At 66.0% G+C, this 21,182-nt stretch overlaps 3 protein-coding genes and 1 long non-coding RNA gene across 4 annotated transcripts; all 4 read left to right on the top strand.

Moving 5' to 3' along the window:
* Positions 1-176: 176 nt before the first annotated feature.
* Positions 177-1,040, top strand: LOC144246522 (scavenger receptor cysteine-rich domain-containing protein SCART1-like). The gene has a single exon (XM_077784426.1). The coding sequence runs from the start codon at positions 468-470 to the stop codon at positions 1,038-1,040; it is 573 nt and encodes a 190-aa protein (XP_077640552.1). The 5' UTR covers positions 177-467.
* A 2,230-nt stretch (positions 1,041-3,270) lies between these two features.
* LOC144246497 (uncharacterized) lies at positions 3,271-3,908 on the top strand. Its single transcript, XR_013340197.1, has 2 exons — positions 3,271-3,410; positions 3,623-3,908. It is a non-coding gene; the product is annotated as an uncharacterized LOC144246497 (long non-coding RNA).
* A 3,619-nt stretch (positions 3,909-7,527) lies between these two features.
* LOC144246521 (scavenger receptor cysteine-rich type 1 protein M130-like) lies at positions 7,528-11,216 on the top strand. Its single transcript, XM_077784424.1, has 11 exons — positions 7,528-7,711; positions 7,783-8,103; positions 8,192-8,512; positions 8,577-8,879; positions 8,953-9,271; positions 9,387-9,751; positions 9,828-10,136; positions 10,224-10,595; positions 10,677-10,820; positions 10,968-11,063; positions 11,119-11,216. The coding sequence occupies exons 1-11, from the start codon at positions 7,528-7,530 to the stop codon at positions 11,214-11,216; spliced, it is 2,832 nt and encodes a 943-aa protein (XP_077640550.1).
* A 4,114-nt stretch (positions 11,217-15,330) lies between these two features.
* On the top strand, positions 15,331-19,398 carry LOC144246520 (scavenger receptor cysteine-rich type 1 protein M130-like). The gene is made up of 9 exons (XM_077784423.1): positions 15,331-15,507; positions 15,552-15,921; positions 16,010-16,330; positions 16,395-16,697; positions 16,771-17,085; positions 17,201-18,736; positions 18,788-18,883; positions 19,090-19,173; positions 19,307-19,398. Exons 1-9 carry the CDS (start codon positions 15,331-15,333, stop codon positions 19,396-19,398), a joined length of 3,294 nt encoding a protein of 1,097 aa, XP_077640549.1.
* The last annotated feature ends 1,784 nt before the right edge of the window (positions 19,399-21,182 follow it).

The raw sequence follows: 21,182 nt of genomic DNA, 5'->3' as shown, positions 1-21,182 counted from the left end.
CTGGGCTGTGGCTCGGCTTCCGGTGCCTACTTCGCTCGTGACACCTTTGGTGTGGGGGACTGGCTCCTCAGCCTGACTGAGGTGGACTGCAGTGGGCTCGAGGCCACGCTCTGGGACTGCGAGATCCGTGGCTGGGGACCCTATAACAGCAGCGTCCATTATTGGGACACTGCCGTTGTCTGCCAAGGTAGGAGCTGGGCTTATGGGGGCATGGGGCACTGCCTGCGCATCCCTTGACACTGGTCCTGCAGGATTCTCCCGGCTAGTGGGAGGTGATGGAGACTGTGCCGGGCATCTGGAGGTGCGTCGGGGCCGGGCCTGGGTCGGTGTCTGTGAGGATCAGGTGGACATGAAGGCAGCCCAGGTGGTGTGCAGGGAGCTGGGCTGTGGTGAGGCACTCGCCATCCCTGGCAGCGCTCGATTTGGGCGAGGATCAGGATCATTCTGGGACGGTGGCTTCCAGTGCAATGGCACCGAGTCCGTGCTCAGTGCGTGTGCCCGGCGTCCGCCCCACAGCCAGGGCTGCGCCGGCCCCGCCAGCGTCATCTGCTCCGGTAAGTGCTGGGGACAGCGGGAGCTGTTGGGGTCCGTGCGGCATCGCCCCCCTGACCGCTGTTCGTGCCGCAGCCTACTCGGGCTTCCGGCTGGGGAACAGCAGCTCGGGATGCTCCGGGCGAGTGGAGGTGGCAGTGAGGGGCACGTGGGGATCCGTGTGCGCCAGCGAGTGGGACCTGGCCGATGCGCACGTCCTGTGCCGGCACCTGGGCTGCGGCCGCGCCTCCAGCGTGCCCCCGGGAGGCTCCTTCGGCAGCGGGGAGGGGCCGCTGCGGCCGGACGCCTTCGGCTGCCGCGGGAGCGAGCGGCACCCGGGCGAGTGCCCCGTGGCCGTGCTGGGGAAGCCGCCCTGTGTGCCCGGAAACGCCGCCGCCGTCAAGTGCTCAGGTGTGCAAGGCGGCTCTGCGGGGAGCCTTACGGGCTTTTGGGTCTCTGCTAAGAATTGGCAGCAGTGGACGCAGGAATATTTTGGGAAGAAGGACTGAGTCCAACCGTTTTACAGGCAGTGTTGTGTCCCTGCGGCTGGTGGGGGGCGAGTCCCGGTGTGATGGGTTTCTGGAGGTGGCCGCAGACACTGGGGCCTGGCACCGTGTGCCCGGAGAGGTTTTGCTCGTACGGAATTTCACCAAAGTGTGCCGGGAGCTGGGCTGTGGAGGACTGGACAGGACGGATGCTGTCCATGGTAACATCAGCATGTTGGATGTCAACACGACGGAGAGATCCGACATAGAAAGGGTGATTCAAACCATCATGGACATGACCACCACGCTGACGCGTGGGAGAATTGATGATGATAATTTTTGGTATGAAAAGGAGTTCATCAGCACTGCACCAGCTGACATCCCTCATGGGAACTACATTGTGTGCTCAGGTGGGTGTCCCGAGAAGGGCCAGAGGTGTGGGTGCCCCAGTCAGCCCCCCCAGCCCATTCCTTCCATGCCCACAGGCAGCCGGCAGGTGAGGCTGGCCGGGAGCTCTGGGCGCTGTGCCGGGCGCATGGAGGTCTATTCCGGGGGCAGCTGGAGCTCCGTGTGCCAGGAAGGCTGGGAGCTGCAGGACGCCGCCGTTGTGTGCCGGGAGCTGGGCTGTGGCACGGCGCTGGAGGCCCCGAGCCGGGCGCGCTTCGGTGCCGGCACGGGGCCGCTGTGGCCGTACGTGCCCGACTGCTCCGGCTCCGAGGAGTCTCTCTGGGAATGCGGGCGCACGGAACGGCGCGAGTGCGGGCCTGGCGGCGGGGCAGGGGCCGTCTGCTCAGGTCGGTGCCGGGCACCCCAAGGTCAGGGCCCGGCAGAGGCCCCGGGGGGTTCCTGGCCGTGCCGTGACCCCCCTGCACCCCTTGCAGAGCAGCTCTCCGTGCGGCTGGCAGGAGGCCCTGGGCGCTGCCGGGGCTACCTGGAGGTGTCCTACAACGGCACCTGGGGCCGCGTCTGCGCCGACGGCACCAGCACCGGCACCGCCGCCGCCGTCTGCCGCCAGCTGGGCTGTGGGCACCGGGGCTGGCTCTCGGCTGTCCCCACCCAGCAGCCGTCCCTTGCGTGGCTGGCCTGGGTGGGCTGTGAGGACGGGGCCCGCTCGCTCTGGGGGTGCCCCTCGGCCCCCTGGCACCTGCAGAGCTGTGGCACCGGCGGCTACGCCCATGTGTCTTGTGCGGAGGACAGTGATGGCACCTCTGAGGAACACACTACCCCATATCCGGAGGCTGCCAGCAGCACAGGTAGCTCTGCCCGTGCCTGCATCCCCCACCGCAGGCTGGCTGGGATCCCCCTCCCCTCGCTGCCCGCCTGTGTCCCCACAGGTGTCCCCAGGGGAACGCCCTCAGCAGTGGCCATGGGGACTGTGTCTGTGCCCACTGTGCTGTGTGTGGTGCTGGGGACGCTGCTGTGCCTGTCCCTGGGTGCCCTGGCCCTGCTGCTGTGCCGTGCCCGTGCCCGGCACCGAGGTGGGTCACGGTGTGGGGAATGGGGACAAATCCAGTCTGGGGGTCCAGGGACTCCTGTCCTGTGGAACAGCTTTGAAGGTGAGCAGGGCTGATCCCGGTGCCAGCCACGGGGCCCAGGGTCCCAGGTAAATGCTGTATCTGGTTCCAGGCCCTGGCAGAGCTGCAGATGCCATCTCCAATGCTGTCTACGAGGAGCTGGATTACAAAGCCATGCCAGAGTACCAGGAGGTGCCCACTCCCCCAGGTGTGTGCTGCCCTTGTGCCCCAGCTGTGCTCGGAGTGAAGGCTCTGCCTGACAGCCCCATGGCAACTCCAGGTCCTGGTGGCCCTGCTGTGGCTCCTGGCCATGGGCTGTGGGTGCCCCTGGGTGCCACCGCAGCCCCGCTCTGTGGTGTGAGGTTCTGTCACCTGCGGTGCCGCTTGTGGCCACCCCCAAGTCCCTGTTTGTCCCCTGCAGGTTCCCTGTCGGAGGGATGGGTGAAAAAGCTGCCGTATTACACCGGGGACAGCGTGGAGGGGAGTGACACCGAGGCAGCCCCAGGTAGGGCCACAGGGCAGGAACCCAGCAGGGAGAGCTGGGGACAGGGGACGCACCCGGGCTGGGAGGCTGAGGGGACAAATCCCCCCCCTTGTTAGTGTGCAGCGAGACAACGCCTTTCCCTGTGGGACCACAGGGCCTCCAGCAGGTGCCCAGTGGAAAGGCGGGCAGGGATGGCCCAGCCAGATCCCTGCCAGGGACACTGGTCACTGCCATGGGCCCCTCTGATTTTCCCAGATCCCCCTGCCCGGCCCGAGCAAGGAACCCCGGATGGCTACGACGATGTCCTGGATGTGCCACAGGAGCCCCCTGCTCCCAGCACTGGGGACATCTCTGAGGGAGTGGCACAGCAGAAGGGGATCTGTGTCCTCCCCACAGGTGAGAGGGCTCACAGGTGCCCTTTGCCTCTGCATAGCCACTCCAGGGCAGGGTTTGGCTGTGAGGGCAGGCAGGGCCCCAGCACAGATCCATGGGTGCTGTGGTCAGACCCCCGGTGGGGTCTGTCCGGGGGGACACGGAGCTGCCTACCCCCTCAGGCACCTTTCCGTGCTGTCCCCAAGGTGGGATCTGCTCCCCTCCATGTCCCCCAGGAACAACAACAGACTTCTCAGCTCAGAGCCCTGGGAACACGGACTATGATGATGTCGGCAGCAGCGCCCCGGGGACACTGCCATGAGGATGTCCTGGCCATGCCACAGCCCTGGGGACACGTGTGTGGCAGTGCGGTGGGGCCCTGTCCCCAGGGAGGTCTGGCCCTGCCCATGGAAGTCATCCCTCGCTGTCCAGTGCTGCAGGAAAGCAGCTCCTGTGTAGGGATTTCCTTTGATTTCCGTGTAAATTTCCATTTTTCCTATTAAAAGCCAAACTGGTCAGAAACTCACTCGCGGGCCTGGAAGCTCATTCTGGGGCTGGCACTTCCATCCCATGTACGCCTTTCGTTGGCGATGTGAGGCAGGAACTGGAGCCAGAAACACATCACTGGGGATGGTGGGCTGAGGGGGGAGAGCACTGGGGCATTGCTGGGATTGTCTGCAGGGCCTTTATTTATCACTGCCAAATGCACAGAAGTGTTGCCAGCAACAGCGAGGGGAAAAGGGAGAGGGCAGGAGCCGGAGCCCACCCCGCAGAGGGAGCAGGATCTCCTCCCTGTGCCCCGCGGGTGGGGCGGGCTCAGCCCCACTCTCAGCACCGAGAGCTGGGCTGGGAAGGGCTCTGGTTGTTGGAAGGACTTTTCCTAAAGGAGGGGAGGTCTCCTGAAGGAGGGGAGCGCCTTCCTGCCCCCCGGCAGCAGCCCGCGGTGGCAGGGCAGCCGGGCCATGGCCCCTGGCTGCGGCACGTCGTGCTCCAGGAGGCTCCCGATCTTCAGGGCGGGCTGCAGAGCCCGGAGGGCGTCCAGGTCCTGCAGCAGGGCCTGGCTGAAGCCGTCCGTGCTCAGCCTGGGCGTGGAGGAGGCAGGAGAAGAGGAGAAGGCGCTGGAGCTTGTGGGGAGCTGTCAGAGTCCAGAGCATCCCTCTGGCTGCCCTGGATGACTCGAGCCCCTGGAAAGAGCCCAGCAACCTTGGCAGCAAAAGGAAAACACCTGTGGATTCCATTTTAGCCCGTGGCAGAGGCTGCCGACCTTACTTGAGGAATTACAAGCAAAAAGGGTTTGAATGATGTAATAAGGAATTTGACACAGGGTGGAAAAGTAGAATTTTGGGATATTTTAGAATGAAATTCAGGAGTACAAGATGGAGGAATCTGGGTGTGCCCTAGCTTCTTCTTCCTTCTTCTTGTCCTCCATGTCTCGGTGTGGTAGTGACACTTTTCTATTGTTTTAGGATAGGGACGCCTTGTCCAACGTAGATTTTAGGTGTTGTTGCAGGAATTGTAAACATGGTACACGTAAATCTGGGTATATATTGTGGGAGCCGCCTGGGGCGGGAAGGAGACTGCCACGGCTTCTGAGCTGGCTGGACGTCGGCAGGTCAGAAAGAATCTATTGCAGATAAGGAAAAATAGACAACTTTGAAAAGTCATCTTCACGCATTCCAGACCTCTTCTTCAGCGGCCGGGCTAGGGAAAAAGGACTTCCACACTGTTGGGTGTGGGAGGGGACTTGGGAAACTGTCCCCCCGAACTACCCTGGGAGGTAACAGGTGTGTAGTTCCCCGCCTCCCCTGTTGTCAATCATTTTGTCATCCCTTCCCCTTGTTAATCAGTATGTCTGTCATCCCTTGGTTCTAGAAAATTCTTTGTTCTTAATACCCCCGTTGGCTCCTTCCCTGAAGCCGCTCTTTCCCCTTACCCTCATTGGTTATAACCCTGCCACTCGACCCTGACTCTGCCCCCGAAGCCTTCCTTCACTGAACGCTTCATGCCTGGACCCTCCCTCTCTTGTCCCAGTTATAATCCCGATTCCGCCCCCTGTTCGGGGCTCTCAGAGCGAGCTCCCTCCCGGAGAGGTTGTTTTCCCTTCGCTCCCTGAATTGCTGTTCCTCAATAAACCCTCCTGGAATTAAAGCCGCCTGTGAGTCGTCCCGCCTTCATAGAGGAAGATTTCATTACGCTATCCGGCTTCTGAGGACTCGGCTCTCTGACAAGCAGAGTGGTCAGAGACCAAGAAGCCCTCAGTTGGGGTCTTGCCCAGTGACCCCGACAGGGAGGGAGGTGCCGCTGCGGCCCTGCCTGTCCCGCAGCCTCGGCTGCCCGGCTCGGGAATGCCGGGCACGGAAGGGAAGGTGGCAGGGCCCTCACTCGGCCCCGGCTCCGCAGCGGGCAGGCGGGATGCCGGAGCTGCTGGCAGAGGTGCAGGACGCCGTGGGCTCCCAGCTCGTTGTCACTCGGGCCCGGGCAGGTGAGACGGGGCCCCTGCAGCAGCCGCGCAGCCGGGGCCGGGCGGGAGGCGGCCGACAGCCGGCAGCTGCCCGGCCTGCGGGAGCGAGGGAAACAGGGAAGGAGGGCTTTGGCCTCGGCTCGCTCGGCTGCTCCAGGTGGGAAGGGCGGAGCAGCGGCTGAGGGGCTCGCAGCAGCAGGGGCTGCTGAGGCGGCAAGAGCGCAGCCCGACCAGAGCCCTCGGGAGAGAATCTCAGAGCCCACCGCGGGCCCGCGGAGGTATCCGTGGGGTCGCAGAGCTCCTGTCCCGCGTGGCCGGGGCAGCAGCCGCGCCCGCCGCCGCTGCCCTCCTGTTGTGGCCCGCACCGGCCCGGCCCGGTGTGGGCTCCGCGCGGTGCGGGCGTGTGTGAGCGGAGCAGCCCCGGACACTGCCCGGGGCCGCGGTGCCCGGCAGCGCGGGGGGACGGGGCAGGGCGGCTCCCGCCGCCGCCGCGCAGCGAGGGAGCGGGACGTTCTGCCCGTGGGGAATTGCTGCGGTGCCGCTGGGTGGGGAGCAGCTGCGGTTCCCGCTGCGGCGTTTGCTCCGCGGGGGAGCCCGGCACGAGAGACCGGGAAGTGCCGATCGTTCGCGTAAGGAAGGGCCGGGGAAAGCGGGATCCCGGCCGGGTGAGGGACCCCCTGAGAGTGATAGCGGGATACGGGGATCAGGAGGAAGAGAGACTTTCGTGTGGATTTTTTTCCGCTTGCAATGTGAGGGTGTCACGTTTCCTGGGACAGTCGTGGGAGGAAGCAGTCGTGGTCGTTTCTGTATTCCTGCGGTTGCAGCCCGTGGATTTACGGAGGGAGACAATGTACCATGGGAAAGGTGGGCTGAAAGGGGTGAGGGAACGTGAGGTGTGGATGTCGGAGCCGGTGTTCCGGGAAGCTCCGGGGCCAGCGTGAGTGAGAGGAGCCGCAGCTGGAAGGGGCGTCGGTGTCAGCGGTGCAAGTGGATCGGTGCGTGGGGCCAGTGGTGTCAGGGAGCGCGGTGCAGGGTGAGAGCGGGCAGTTTGCCGCCGAGCGCGGCTGCCGAGCCGCAGGGGCCCGGAGCGGCGGGGCAGGGGCGGCGGAGCGGCGGCGTTATCGGCGGCAGCGCAGGTGTCGGGAGGCGCGTGCGGTCGCCGGCGCCGCCGGGAGCCGGCGGGGGGTGACCGCCTCCTTCCTGCCCTGGCGGCGAGGCGAGCGCGGGGCCGCGGCCGCGGCAGCAGCGCCATGTGCCAGCGCCGCCGCGAGGGACCGGGGAGCTGGCACCTGGCAGCGCCGCGCGGAGCCGGGGGCTGCTGCCACCCCCCGCGGGGGCTGCGAGCAGCCGCGAGGGGAGCGCCCCGAGCGTGGGGCCTTTGAGCTTGGCAGGTGCCCGGGCTAGATGTGGTCCCGTGGAAGGTCTTGGTAGGATGTGGGCTGAAGCGTGTCATCGCCACCGGGATGGCTCTTGTCGGGCTCCGGCAGCAGCGTTGGAGGCACGGGGGATGGTGGAGGAAGGGCCCCCGCAGGGCAGGTGCAGTTTGGGGGGGGCTGTCTCCCCCCGGGGACATCCGGGTGGCAGCCCACTGTGGCGAAGTGTGTGACGCCAGAAGCGCAGGCGAGGCTCATATTTGGGCACGGAGCAGGTTATTGGAGGCCGCGGCCCCGCAGCCGGGAGATGAGGCGCCTGATAAAGGCTGCCCCGGTGCTGCTGCCTGCATTGGCTCGGGCGCAGGCCTGCGAGAGCTGCCCCGGTTGCGCCGGCTCGGGGCCGGTGTCCGTGGGGCCGGTGTCCGTGGGGCCGGTGGCCATGGGGCCGGTGGCGGCGCTGGGGCTGCTGGTGTGCGTGCGGCTGTGTGCGGGTGAGTGGCGGGCGGGCGGGAGCGGGGCCCGCGGCGGTGGCGGGCCCGGCTCAGCAGCCTCCGTGCCGCAGGCTCCGGGCAGCTGCGCCTGGTGGGCGGCGGCGGGCGCTGTGCCGGGCGCGTGGAGGTGAAGCACGGCGGGGAGTGGGGCTCCGTGTGCATCTTCGACTTCCACTGGGAAGCTCGCTGGGCCTCGCTGGTGTGCCGGCAGCTGGGCTGTGGCCGGGTGGCCAGGTCGTCCCCGTACGCCGCGTTCGGGCAGGGCAGCGGGCGGATCTGGCTGCAGCCCATGTTCTGCCGGGGCACCGAGAACGCGCTGGAGGAATGTCCGCACTTTGGATGGGGACGGCACTTCTGCGGCCACGACCGGGATGTGGGGGTGACCTGCACAGGTGAGGGGACACGCTGGCCGTGCTGGGACAGCCACGTTGTGCTGGAGCATCGTGGGCAGGTCTGAGCCGTGCCGCTGCCCCTGTGCAGATGCCGTGGAGCTGAGGCTGGCGGATGGCAGCAGTCCCTGTGCCGGGAGGGTGGAGGTGAAGCTGCAGGGAGAGTGGGGCTCGGTGGAAGACGACGTCTGGGACATGGAGGACGCCGAGGTGGTTTGCCAGCAGCTGGGCTGTGGCTCGGCTTCCGGTGCCTACTTTGCCCGTGAGAGCTTCGGCACAGGGGATGGGCTGTGCAACCTCGTCCTGGTGGACTGCAGTGGGCACGAGGCCACGCTCTGGGACTGCGGGATCCGTGGCTGGGGACCCTATAATGGCAGCGACCGTAATTGGGAGACTGCCGTTGTCTGCCAAGGTAGGAGCTGGGCTTATGGGGGCATGGGGCACTGCCTGCGCATTCCTTGACAGTGGTCCTGCAGGATTCTCCCGGCTAGTCGGAGGTGATGGAGACTGTGCTGGGCAACTGGAGGTGCGTCGGGGCCGAGACTGGGTCGGTGTCTGTGAGGATCAGGTGGACATGAAGACAGCCCAGGTGGTGTGCAGGGAGCTGGGCTGTGGTGAGGCACTCGCCATCCCTGGCAGCGCTCGATTTGGGCGAGGATCAGGATCATTCTGGGACGGTGGCTTCCAGTGCAATGGCACCGAGTCCGTGCTCAGTGCGTGTGCCCGGCGTCCGCCCCACAGCCAGGGCTGCGCCGGCCCCGCCAGCGTCATCTGCTCCGGTAAGTGCTGGGGACAGCGGGAGCTGTTGGGGTCCGTGCGGCATCGCCCCCCTGACCGCTGTTCGTGCCGCAGCCTACTCGGGCTTCCGGCTGGGGAACAGCAGCTCGGGATGCTCCGGGCGAGTGGAGGTGGCCGTGAGGGGCACGTGGGGATCCGTGTGCGCCAGCGAGTGGGACCTGGCCGATGCGCACGTCCTGTGCCGGCACCTGGGCTGCGGCCGCGCCTCCAGCGTGCCCCCGGGAGGCTCCTTCGGCAGCGGGGAGGGGCCGCTGCGGCCGGACGCCTTCGGCTGCCGCGGGAGCGAGCGGCACCCGGGCGAGTGCCCCGTGGCCGTGCTGGGGAAGCCGCCCTGTGTGCCCGGAAACGCCGCCGCCGTCAAGTGCTCAGGTGTGCAAGGCGGCTCTGCGGGGAGCCTTACGGGCTTTTGGGACTCTGCTAAGAATTGGCAGCAGTGGACGCTGGAATATTTTGGGATGAAGGACTGAGTCCGACCATTTTACAGGCAGTGTTGTGTCCCTGCGGCTGGTGGGGGGCGAGTCCCGGTGTGATGGGTTTCTGGAGGTGGCCGCAGACACTGGGGCCTGGCACCGTGTGCCCGGAGAGGTTTTGCTCGTACGGAATTTCACCAAAGTGTGCCGGGAGCTGGGCTGTGGAGGACTGGACAGGACGGATGCTGTCCATGGTAACATCAGCATGTTGGATGTCAACACGACGGAGAGATCCATCATAGAAAGGGTGATTCAAACCATCATGGACATGACCACCACGCTGACCAGTGGGAGAATTGATGATGATAATGTTTGGTATGAAAAGGAGTTCATCACCACTGCACCAGCAGACATCCCTCATGGGAGCTACATTGTGTGCTCAGGTGGGTGTCCCGAGAAGGGCCAGAGGTGCGGGTGCCCCAGTCAGGCCCCCCCAGCCCATTCCTTCCATGCCCACAGGCAGCCGGCAGGTGAGGCTGGCGGGGAGCTCTGGGCGCTGTGCCGGGCGCGTGGAGGTCTATTCCGGGGGCAGCTGGAGCTCCGTGTGCCAGGAAGGCTGGGAGCTGCAGGACGCCGCCGTTGTGTGCCGGGAGCTGGGCTGTGGCACGGCGCTGGAGGCCCCGAGCCGGGCGCGCTTCGGTGCCGGCACGGGGCCGCTGTGGCCGTACGTGCCCGACTGCTCCGGCTCCGAGGAGTCTCTCTGGGAATGCGGGCGCACGGAACGGCGCGAGTGCGGGCCTGGTGGCGGGGCAGGGGCCGTCTGCTCAGGTCGGTGCTGGGCACCCCAAGGTCAGGGCCCGGCAGAGGCCCCGGGGGGTTCCTGGCCGTGCCGTGACCCCCCTGCACCCCTTGCAGAGCAGCTCTCCGTGCGGCTGGCAGGAGGCCCTGGGCGCTGCCGGGGCTACCTGGAGGTGTCCTACAACGGCACCTGGGGCCGCGTCTGCGCCGACGGCACCAGCACCGGCACCGCCGCCGCCGTCTGCCGCCAGCTGGGCTGTGGGCACCGGGGCTGGCTCTCGGCTGTCCCCACCCAGCAGCCGTCCCTTGCGTGGCTGGCCTGGGTGGGCTGTGAGGACGGGGCCCGCTCGCTCTGGGGGTGCCCCTCGGCCCCCTGGCACCTGCAGAGCTGTGGCACCGGAGGCTATGCCCAAGTGGAGTGTGAGGAGGACAGTGATGGCACCCCTGAGGAACACACTACCCCATATCCGGAGGCTGCCAGGAGCACAGGTAGCTCTGCCCGTGCCTGCATCCCCCACCGAAGGCTGGCTGGGATCCCCCTCCCCTCGCTGCCCTCCTGTATCCCCACAGGTGTCCCCAGGGGAACGCCCTCAGCAGTGGCCGTGGGGACTGTGTCTGTGCCCACTGTGCTGTGCGTGGTGCTGGGGACGCTGCTGTGCCTGTCCCTGGGTGCCCTGGCCCTGCTGCTGTGCCGTGCCCGTGCCCGGCGCCCAGGTGGGTCACGGTGTGGGGAATGGGGACAGATCCGGTTTGGGCGTCCGGGGGCTCCTGTCCTGTGGAACAGCTCTGAAGGTGGCCAGGGCTGATCCCGGTGCCACCCACGGGCCCAGGGCCCCAGGTAAGTGCTGCATCTGGTTCCAGGCCCTGGCAGAGCTGCAGATGCCATCTCCAATGCTGTCTACGAGGAGCTGGATTACAAAGCCATGCCAGAGTACCAGGAGGTGCCCACTCCCCAAGGTGGGTGCTGCCCTTGTGCCCCAGCTGTGCTCGGAGTGAAGGCTCTGCCTGACAGCCCCACGGCAACTCCAGGTCCTGGTGGCCCTGCTGTGGCTCCTGGCCATGGGCTGTGGGCGCCCCTGGGTGCCACCGCAGCCCCGCTCTGAGGCGTGAGGTTCTGTCATCTGCGGTGCCGCTTGTGGCCACCCCCAAGTCCCGTTTGTTCCCAGCAGGTTCCCTGTCCAAGGGATGGGAGAACAAGCTGCCGTATTACACCGGGGACAGCGTGGAGGGGAGTGACACCGAGGCAGCCCCAGGTAGGGCCACAGGGCCCAGCAGGGAGAGCTGGGGAGAGGGGACGCACCCGGGCTGGGGGGATGAGGGGCAAATCCCCCCCTCTTGTTAGTGTGCAGCAAGACAACCCCTTTCCCTGTGGAACAACAGGACCTCCAGCAGGTGCCCAATGGAAAGGCTGGCGGGGATGGCCCAGCCAGATCCCTGCCAGGGACACTGGTCACTGCCATGGGCCCCTCTGATTTTCCCAGATCCCCCTGCCTGGCCCGAGCAAGGAACCCCGGATGGCTACGACGATGTCCTGGATGTGCCACAGGAGCCCCCTGCTCCCAGCACCGGGGACATCTCTGAGGGAGTGGCACAGCAGAAGGGGATCTGTGTCCTCCCCACAGGTGAGAGGGCTCACAGCTGCCCTGTTGCCTCTGCAGAGCCACTCCAGGGCAGGGTTTGGCTGTGGGGGCAGGCAGGGCCCCAGCACAGATCCATGGGTGCTGTGGTCAGACCCCCGGTGGGGTCTCTCCGGGGGGACACGGAGCTGCTGCCCCCTCAGGCACCTTTCCGTGCTGTCCCCAAGGTGGGATCTGCTCCCCTCCATGTCCCCCAGGAACAACAACAGACTTCTCAGCTCAGAGCCCTGGGAACACGGACTATGATGATGTCGGCAGCAGCGCCCCGGGGACGCTGCCATGAGGATGTCCTGGCTATGCCACAGCCCTGGGGACACGTGTGTGGCAGTGCGGTGGGGCCCTGTCCCCAGGGAGGTCTGGCCCTGCCCATGGAAGTCATCCCTCGCTGTCCAGCGCTGCAGGAAAGCAGCTCCTGTGTAGGGATTTCCTTTGAATTCAGTGTAAATTTCCATTTTTCCTATTAAAAGCCAAACTGGTCAGAAACTCACTCCCGGTCCTGGAAGCTCATTCTGGAGCTGGCACTTCCATCCCATGTACGCCTTTCGTTGGCGACGTGAGGCAGGAACTGGAACCAGAAACACATCACTGGGGATGGTGGGCTGAGGGGGGAGAGCACTGGGGCATTGCTGGGATTGTCTGCAGGGCCTTTATTTATCACAGCCAAATGCACAGAAGTGTTGCCAGCAACAGCGAGGGGAAAAGGGAGAGGGCAGGAGCCGGAGCCCACCCCGCAGAGGGAGCAGGATCTCCTCCCTGTGCCCCGCGGGTGGGGCGGGCTCAGCCCCACTCTCAGCGCCGAGAGCTGGGCTGGGAAGGGCTCTGGTTGTTGGAAGGACTTTTCCTAAAGGAGGGGAGGTCTCCTGAAGGAGGGGAGCGCCTTCCTGCCCCCCGGCAGCAGCCCGCGGTGGCAGGGCAGCCGGGCCATGGCCCCTGGCTGCGGCACGTCGTGCTCCAGGAGGCTCCGGATCTTCAGGGCGGGCTGCAGAGCCCGGAGGGCGTCCAGGTCCTGCAGCAGGGCTTGGCTGAAGCCGTCTGTGCTCAGCCTGGGCGTGGAGGAGGCAGGAGAAGAGGAGAAGGCGCTGGAGCTTGTGGGGAGCTGTCAGAGTCCAGAGAATCCCTCTGGCTGCCCCGAATGACTCGAGCCCCTGGAAAGAGCCCAGCAACCCTGGCAGCAAAAGTAAAACACCTGTGGATTCCATTTTAGCCCGTGGCAGAGGCTGCCGACCTTACATGAGGAATTACAAGCAAAAAGGGTTTGAATGATGTAATAAGGAAATTGACACAGGGTGGAAAAGTAGAATTTTGGGATTTTTTAGAATGAAATTCAGGGGTACAAGATGGAGGAATCTGGGTGTGCCCTAGCTTCTTCTTCCTCCTACTTGTCCTCCATTGCTCGGTGTGGTAGTGACACTTTTCTATTGGTTTAGGATAGGGACGCCTTGTCCAACGTAGATTTTAGGTGTTGGTACAGGAATTGTAAACATGGTACACGTAAATCTGGGTATATAATGTGGGAGCCGCCTCGGGTGGGGTGGGAAGGAGACTGCCACGGCTTCTGTGCTAGCTGGACGTCGGCAGGTCAGAAAGAATCTATTGCAGATAAGGAAAAATAGACAACCTTGAAAAGTCATCTTCACGCATTCCAGACCTCTTCTTCAGCGGCCGGGCTAGGGAAAAAGGACTTCCACACTGTTGGGGTCTTGCCCAGTGACCCCGACAGGGAGGGAGGTGCCGCTGCGGCCCTGCCTGTCGCGCAGCCTCGGCTGCCCGGCTCGGGAATGCCGGGCACGGAAGGGAAGGTGGCAGGGCCCTCACTCGGCCCCGGCTCCGCAGCGGGCAGGCGGGATGCCGGAGCTGCTGGCAGAGCTGCAGGACGCCGTGGGCTCCCAGCTCGTTGTCACTCGGGCCCGGGCAGGTGAGACGGGGCCCCTGCAGCAGCCGCGCAGCCGGGGCCGGGCGGGAGGCGGCCGACAGCCGGCAGCTGCCCGGCCTGCGGGAGCGAGGGAAACAGGGAAGGAGGGCTTTGGCCTCGGCTCGCTCGGCTGCTCCAGGTGGGAAGGGCGGAGCAGCGGCTGAGGGGCTCGCAGCAGCAGGGGCTGCTGAGGCGGCAAGAGCGCAGCCCGACCAGAGCCCTCGGGAGAGAATCTCAGAGCCCACCGCGGGCCCGCGGAGGTATCCGTGGGGTCGCAGAGCTCCTGTCCCGCGTGGCCGGGGCAGCAGCCGCGCCCGCCGCCGCTGCCCTCCTGTTGTGGCCCGCACCGGCCCGGCCCGGTGTGGGCTCCGCGCGGTGCGGGCGTGTGTGAGCGGAGCAGCCCCGGACACTGCCCGGGGCCGCGGTGCCCGGCAGCGCGGGGGGACGGGGCAGGGCGGCTCCCGCCGCCGCCGCGCAGCGAGGGACCGGGACGTTCTGCCCGTGGGGAATTGCTGCGGTGCCGCTGGGTGGGGAGCAGCTGCGGTTCCCGCTGCGGCGTTTGCTCCGCGGGGGAGCCCGGCACGAGAGACCGGGAAGTGCCGATCGTTCGCGTAAGGAAGGGCCGGGGAAAGCGGGATCCCGGCCGGGTGAGGGACCCCCTGAGAGTGACAGCGGGATACGGGGATCAGGAGGAAGAGAGGCTTTAGTGTGGATTTTTTTCTGCTTGCAATGTGAGGTTCTCAAAGCCCTTTTACGTTTCCTGGGACAGTCGTGGGAGGAAGCAGTCGTGGTCGTTTCTGTATTCCTGCGGTTGCAGCCCGTGGATTTACGGAGGGAGACAATGTACCATGGGAAAGGTGGGCTGAAAGGGGTGAGGGAACGTGAGGTGTGGAAGTCGGAGCCGGTGTTCCGGGAAGCTCCGGGGCCAGCGTGAGTGAGAGGAGCCGCAGCTGGAAGGGGCGTCGGTGTCAGCGGCGCAAGTGGATCGGTGCGTGGGGCCAGTGGTGTCAGGGAGCGCGGTGCAGGGTGAGAGCGGGCAGTTTGCCGCCGAGCGCGGCTGCCGAGCCGCAGGGGCCCGGAGCGGCGGGGCAGGGGCGGCGGAGCGGCGGCGTTATCGGCGGCAGCGCAGGTGTCGGGAGGCGCGTGCGGTCGCCGGCGCCGCCGGGAGCCGGCGGGGGGTGACCGCCTCCTTCCTGCCCTGGCGGCGAGGCGAGCGCGGGGCCGCGGCCGCGGCAGCAGCGCCATGTGCCAGCGCCGCCGCGAGGGACCGGGGAGCTGGCACCTGGCAGCGCCGCGCGGAGCCGGGGGCTGCTGCCACCCCCCGCGGGGGCTGCGAGCAGCCGCGAGGGGAGCGCCCCGAGCGTGGGGCCTTTGAGCTTGGCAGGTGCCCGGGCTAGATGTGGTCCCGTGGAAGGTCTTGGTAGGATGTGGGCTGAAGCCTGTCATCGCCACCGGGATGGCTCTTGTCGGGCTCCGGCAGCAGCGTTGGAGGCACGGGGGATGGAGGAGGAAGGGCCCCCGCAGGGCAGGTGCATTTTGTGGGGGGGGCTGTCTCCCCCCGGGCACATCCGGGTGGCAGCCCACTGTGGCGAAGTGTGTGACGCCAGAAGCGCAGGCGAGGCTCATATTTGGGCACGGAGCAGGTTATTGGAGGCCGCGGCCCCGGAGCCGGGAGATGAGGCGCCTGATAAAGGCTGCCCCGGTGCTGCTGCCTGCATTGGCTCGGGCGCAGGCCTGCGAGAGCTGCCCCGGCTGCGCCGGCTCGGGGCCGGTGTCCGTGGGGCCGGTGTCCGTGGGGCCGGTGTCCGTGGGGCCGGTGGCCATGGGGCCGGTGGCGGCGCTGGGGCTGCTGGTGTGCGTGCGGCTGTGTGCGGGTGAGTGGCGGGCGGGCGGGAGCGGGGCCCGCGGCGGTGGCGGGCCCGGCTCAGCAGCCTCCGTGCCGCAGGCTCCGGGCAGCTGCGCCTGGTGGGCGGCGGCGGGCGCTGTGCCGGGCGCGTGGAGGTGAAGCACGGCGGGGAGTGGGGCTCCGTGTGCGTCTTCGACTTCGACTGGGAAGCTTGCTGGGCCGCGGTGGTGTGCCGGCAGCTGGGCTGTGGCCGGGTGGCCAGGGCGTCCCCGTACGCCCCGTTCGGGCAGGGCAGCGGGCGGATCTGGCTGCAGCCCTTCTTCTGCCTGGGAACCGAGGATGCGCTGGAGGAATGTCCGCACTTTGGATGGGGACAACACTTCTGCGGCCACGAGCGGGATGTGGGGGTGACCTGCACAGGTGAGGGGACACGCTGGCCGTGCTGGGACAGCCACGTTGTGCTGGAGCATCGTGGGCAGGTCTGAGCCGTGCCGCTGCCCCCGTGCAGATGCCGTGGAGCTGAGGCTGGCGGGCGGCAGCAGTCCCTGTGCCGGGAGGGTGGAGGTGAAGCTGCAGGGAGAGTGGGGCTCGGTGGGAGACGACGACTGGGACATGGAGGACGCCGAGGTGGTTTGCCAGCATCTGGGCTGTGGCTCAGCTTCCGGTGCCTACTTTGCCCGTGAGAGCTTCGGTACAGGGGATGGGCTGTACAATCTGGCCCTGCTGGACTGCAGTGGGCTCGAGGCCACGCTCTGGGACTGCGAGATCCGTGGCTGGGGACCCTATAACAGCAGTGACCATTCTTGGGAGACTGCCGTTGTCTGCCAAGGTAGGAGCTTTGCTTATGGGGGCATGGGGCAATGCCTGCGCATCCCTTGACACTGGTCCTGCAGGATTCTCCCGGCTAGTGGGAGGTGATGGAGACTGTGCCGGGCATCTGGAGGTGCGTCGCGGCCGGTCCTGGGTCGGTGTCTGTGAGGATCAGGTGGACATGAAGGCAGCCCAGGTGGTGTGCAGGGAGCTGGGCTGTGGTGAGGCACTCGCCATCCCTGGCAGCGCTCGATTTGGGCGAGGATCAGGATCATTCTGGGACGGTGGCTTCCAGTGCAATGGCACCGAGTCCTTGCTCAGTGCGTGTGCCCGGCGTCCGTCCCACAGCCAGGGCTGCGCCGGCCCCGCCAGCGTCATCTGCTCCGGTAAGTGCTGGGGACAGCGGGAGCTGTTGGGGTCCGTGCGGCATCGCCCCCCTGACCGCTGTTCGTGCCGCAGCCTACTCGGGCTTCCGGCTGGGGAACAGCAGCTCGGGATGCTCCGGGCGAGTGGAGGTGGCAGTGAGGGGCACGTGGGGATCCGTGTGCGCCAGCGAGTGGGACCTGGCCGATGCGCACGTCCTGTGCCGGCACCTGGGCTGCGGCCGCGCCTCCAGCGTGCCCCCGGGAGGCTCCTTCGGCAGCGGGGAGGGGCCGCTGCGGCCGGACGCCTTCGGCTGCCGCGGGAGCGAGCGGCACCCGGGCGAGTGCCCCGTGGCCGTGCTGGGGAAGCCGCCCTGTGTGCCCGGAAACGCCGCCGCCGTCAAGTGCTCAGGTGTGCAAGGCGGCTCTGCGGGGAGCCTTACGGGGTTTTGGGACTCTGCTAAGAATTGGCAGTAGTGGACGCAGGAATATTTTGGGATGAAGGACTGAATCCGACCATTTTACAGGCAGTGTTGTGTCCCTGCGGCTGTTGGGGGGCGAGTCCCGGTGTGATGGGTTTCTGGAGGTGGCCGCAGACACTGGGGCCTGGCACCGTGTGCCCGGAGAGGTTTTGCTCGTACGGAATTTCACCAAAGTGTGCCGAGAGCTGGGCTGTGGAGGACTGGACAGGACGGATTCTGTCCATGGTAACATCAGCATGTTGGATGTCAACACGACGGAGAGATCCATCATAGAAGAGGTGATTCAAACCATCATGGACATGACCACCACGCTGACGCGTGGGAGAATTGATGATGATAATTTTTGGTATGAAAAGGAGTTCATCAGCACTGCACCAGCTGACATCCCTCATGGGAACTACATTGTGTGCTCAGGTGGGTGTCCCGAGAAGGGCCAGAGGTGCGGGTGCCCCAGTCAGCCCCCCCAGCCCATTCCTTCCATGCCCACAGGCAGCCGGCAGGTGAGGCTGGCGGGGAGCTCTGGGCGCTGTGCCGGGCGCGTGGAGGTCTATTCCGGGGGCAGCTGGAGCTCCGTGTGCCAGGAAGGCTGGGAGCTGCAGGACGCCGCCGTTGTGTGCCGGGAGCTGGGCTGTGGCACGGCGCTGGAGGCCCCGAGCCGGGCGCGCTTCGGTGCCGGCACGGGGCCGCTGTGGCCGTACGTGCCCGACTGCTCCGGCTCCGAGGAGTCTCTCTGGGAATGCGGGCGCACGGAACGGCGCGAGTGCGGGCCTGGTGGCGGGGCAGGGGCCGTCTGCTCAGGTCGGTGCCGGGCACCCCAAGGTCAGGGCCCGGCAGAGGCCCCGGGGGGTTCCTGGCCGTGCCGTGACCCCCCTGCACCCCTTGCAGAGCAGCTCTCCGTGCGGCTGGCAGGAGGCCCTGGGCGCTGCCGGGGCTACCTGGAGGTGTCCTACAACGGCACCTGGGGCCGCGTCTGCGCCGACGGCACCAGCACCGGCACCGCCGCCGCCGTCTGCCGCCAGCTGGGCTGTGGGCACCGGGGCTGGCTCTCGGCTGTCCCCACCCAGCAGCCGTCCCTTGCGTGGCTGGCCTGGGTGGGCTGTGAGGACGGGGCCCGCTCGCTCTGGGGGTGCCCCTCGGCCCCCTGGCACCTGCAGAGCTGTGGCACCGGTGGCTACGCCCATGTGTCATGTGCGGAGGACAGTGATGGCACCTCTGAGGGACACACTACCCCATATCCGGAGGCTGCCAGCAGCACAGGTAGCTCTGCCCGTGCCTGCATCCCCCACCGCAGGCTGGCTGGGATCCCCCTCCCCTCGCTGCCTGCCTGTGTCCCCACAGGTGTCCCCAGGGGAACGCCCTCTGCAGTGGCCGTGGGGACTGTGCCTGTGCCCACTGTGCTGTGCGTGGTGCTGGGGACGCTGCTGTGCCTGTCCCTGGGTGCCCTGGCCCTGCTGCTGTGCCGTGCCCGTGCCCGGCGCCGAGGTGGGTCCCAGGGTGTTGGGAATGGAGACAGATACGGTCTGGGGGTCCAGGGGCTCCTGTCCTGTGGAAAAGCTCTGAAGGTGGCCAGGGCTGATCCCGGTGCCACCCATGGGGCCCAGGGCCCCAGGTAATTGCTGCATCTGGTTCCAGGCCCTGGCAGAGCTGCAGATGCCATCTCCAATGCTGTCTACGAGGAGCTGTATTACAAAGCCATGCCAGAGTACCAGGAGGTGCCCACTCCCCAAGGTGGGTGCTGCCCTTGTGCCCCAGCTGTGCTCGGAGTGAAGGCTCTGCCTGACAGCCCCACGGCAACTCCAGGTCCTGGTGGCCCTGCTGTGGCTCCTGGCCATGGGCTGTGGGTGTCCCTGGGTGCCACCGCAGCCCCGCTCTGTGGCGTGAGGTTCTGTCACCTGCGGTGCCGCTTGTGGCCACCCTCAAGTCCCTGTTTGCAGGTTCCCTGTCCAAGGGATGGGAGAACAAGCTGCCGTATTACACCGGGGACAGCGTGGAGGGGAGTGACACCGAGGCAGCCCCAGGTAGGGCCACAGGGCAGGAACCCAGCAGGGAGAGCTGGGGACAGGGGACGCACCCAGGCTGGGAGGCTGAGGGGACAAATCCCCCCCCTTGTTAGTGTGCAGCGAGACAACGCCTTTCCCTGTGGGACCACAGGGCCTCCAGCAGGTGCCCAGTGGAAAGGCGGGCAGGGATGGCCCAGCCAGATCCCTGCCAGGGACACTGGTCACTGCCATGGGCCCTTCTGATTTTCCCAGATCCCCCTGCCCGGCCCGAGCAAGGAACCCCGGATGGCTACGACGATGTCCTGGATGTGCCACAGGAGCCCCCTGCTCCCAGCACTGGGGACATCTCTGAGGGAGTGGCACAGCAGAAGGGGATCTGTGTCCTCCCCACAGGTGAGAGGGCTCACAGCTGCCCTGTTGCCTCTGCAGAGCCACTCCAGGGCACGGTTTGGCTGTGGGGGCAGGCAGGGCCCCAGCACAGATCCATGGGTGCTGTGGTCAGACCCCCGGTGGGGTCTGTCCGGGGGGACACGGAGCTGCCTGCCCCCTCAGGCACCTTTCCGTGCTGTCCCCAAGGTGGGATCTGCTCCCCTCCATGTCCCCCAGGAACAACAACAGACTTCTCAGCTCAGAGCCCTGGGAACACGGACTATGATGATGTCGGCAGCAGCGCCCCGGGGACGCTGCCATGAGGATGTCCTGGCCATGCCACAGCCCTGGGGACACGTGTGTGGCAGTGCGGTGGGGCCCTGTCCCCAGGGAGGTCTGGCCCTGCCCATGGAAGTCATCCCTCGCTGTCCAGCGCTGCAGGAAAGCAGCTCCTGTGTAGGGATTTCCTTTAATTTCAGTGTAAATTGCCATTTTTCCTATTAAAAGCCAAACTGGTCAGAACCTCCCGGGCCTGGAAGCTCATTCTGGAGCTGGCACTTCCATCCCATGTACGCCTTTCGTTGGCGACGTGAGGCAGGAACTGGAACCAGAAACACATCCCTGGGGATGGTGGGCTGAGGGGGGAGAGCACAGGAGCATTGCTGGGATTGTCTGCAGGGCCTTTATTTATCACAGCCAAATGCACAGAAGTGTTGCCAGCAACAGTGAGGGGAAAAGGGAGAGGGCAGGACCAGGATCCCACCCCGCAGAGGGAGCAGGATCTCCTCCCTGTGCCCCGCGGGTGGGGCGGGCTCAGCCCCACTCTCAGCGCCGAGAGCTGGGCTGGGAAGGGCTCTGGTTGTTGGAAGGACTTTTCCTAAAGGAGGGGAGGTCTCCTGAAGGAGGGGAGCGCCTTCCTGCCCCCCGGCAGCAGCCCACGGTGGCAGGGCAGCCGGGCCATGGCCCCTGGCTGCGGCACGTCGTGCTCCAGGAGGCTCCCGATCTTCAGGGCGGGCTGCAGAGCCCGGAGGGCGTCCAGGTCCTGCAGCAGGGCCTGGCTGAAGCCGTCTGTGCTCAGCCTGGGCGTGGAGGAGGCAGGAGAAGAGGAGAAGGCGCTGGAGCTTGTGGGGAGCTGTCAGAGTCCAGAGCATCCCTCTGGCTGCCCCGAATGACTCGAGCCCCTGGCAAAGAGCCCAGCAACCTTGGCAGCAAAAGGAAAACACCTGTGGATTCAATTTTAGCCCGTGGCAGAGGCTGCCGACCTTACTTGAGGAATTACAAGCAAAAAGGGTTTGAATGATGTAATAAGGAAATTGACACAGGGTGGAAAAGTAGAATTTTGGGATATTTTAGAATGAAATTCAGGAGTTCAAGATGGAGGAATCTGGGTGTGCCCTAGCTTCTTCTTCCTTCTTCCTCCTTCTTCTTGTCCTCCATGTCTCGGTGTGGTAGTGACACTTTTCTATTGGTTTAGGATAGGGACACCTTGTCCAACGTAGATTTTAGGTGTTGGTACAGGAATTGTAAACATGGTACACGTAAATCTGGGTATATAATGTGGGAGCCGCCTGGGGCGGGAAGGAGACTGCCACAGCTTCTGAGCTAGCTGGACCTCGGCAGGTCAGAAAGAATCTATTGCAGATATGGAAAAAGAAACA

The sequence above is a fragment of the Lonchura striata genome, chromosome 6 (assembly GCF_046129695.1).
Source record: "Lonchura striata isolate bLonStr1 chromosome 6, bLonStr1.mat, whole genome shotgun sequence".
NCBI classification, from domain to species: Eukaryota; Metazoa; Chordata; class Aves; order Passeriformes; family Estrildidae; genus Lonchura; species Lonchura striata.
This window is presented reverse-complemented; position numbering and strand designations above follow the sequence as displayed.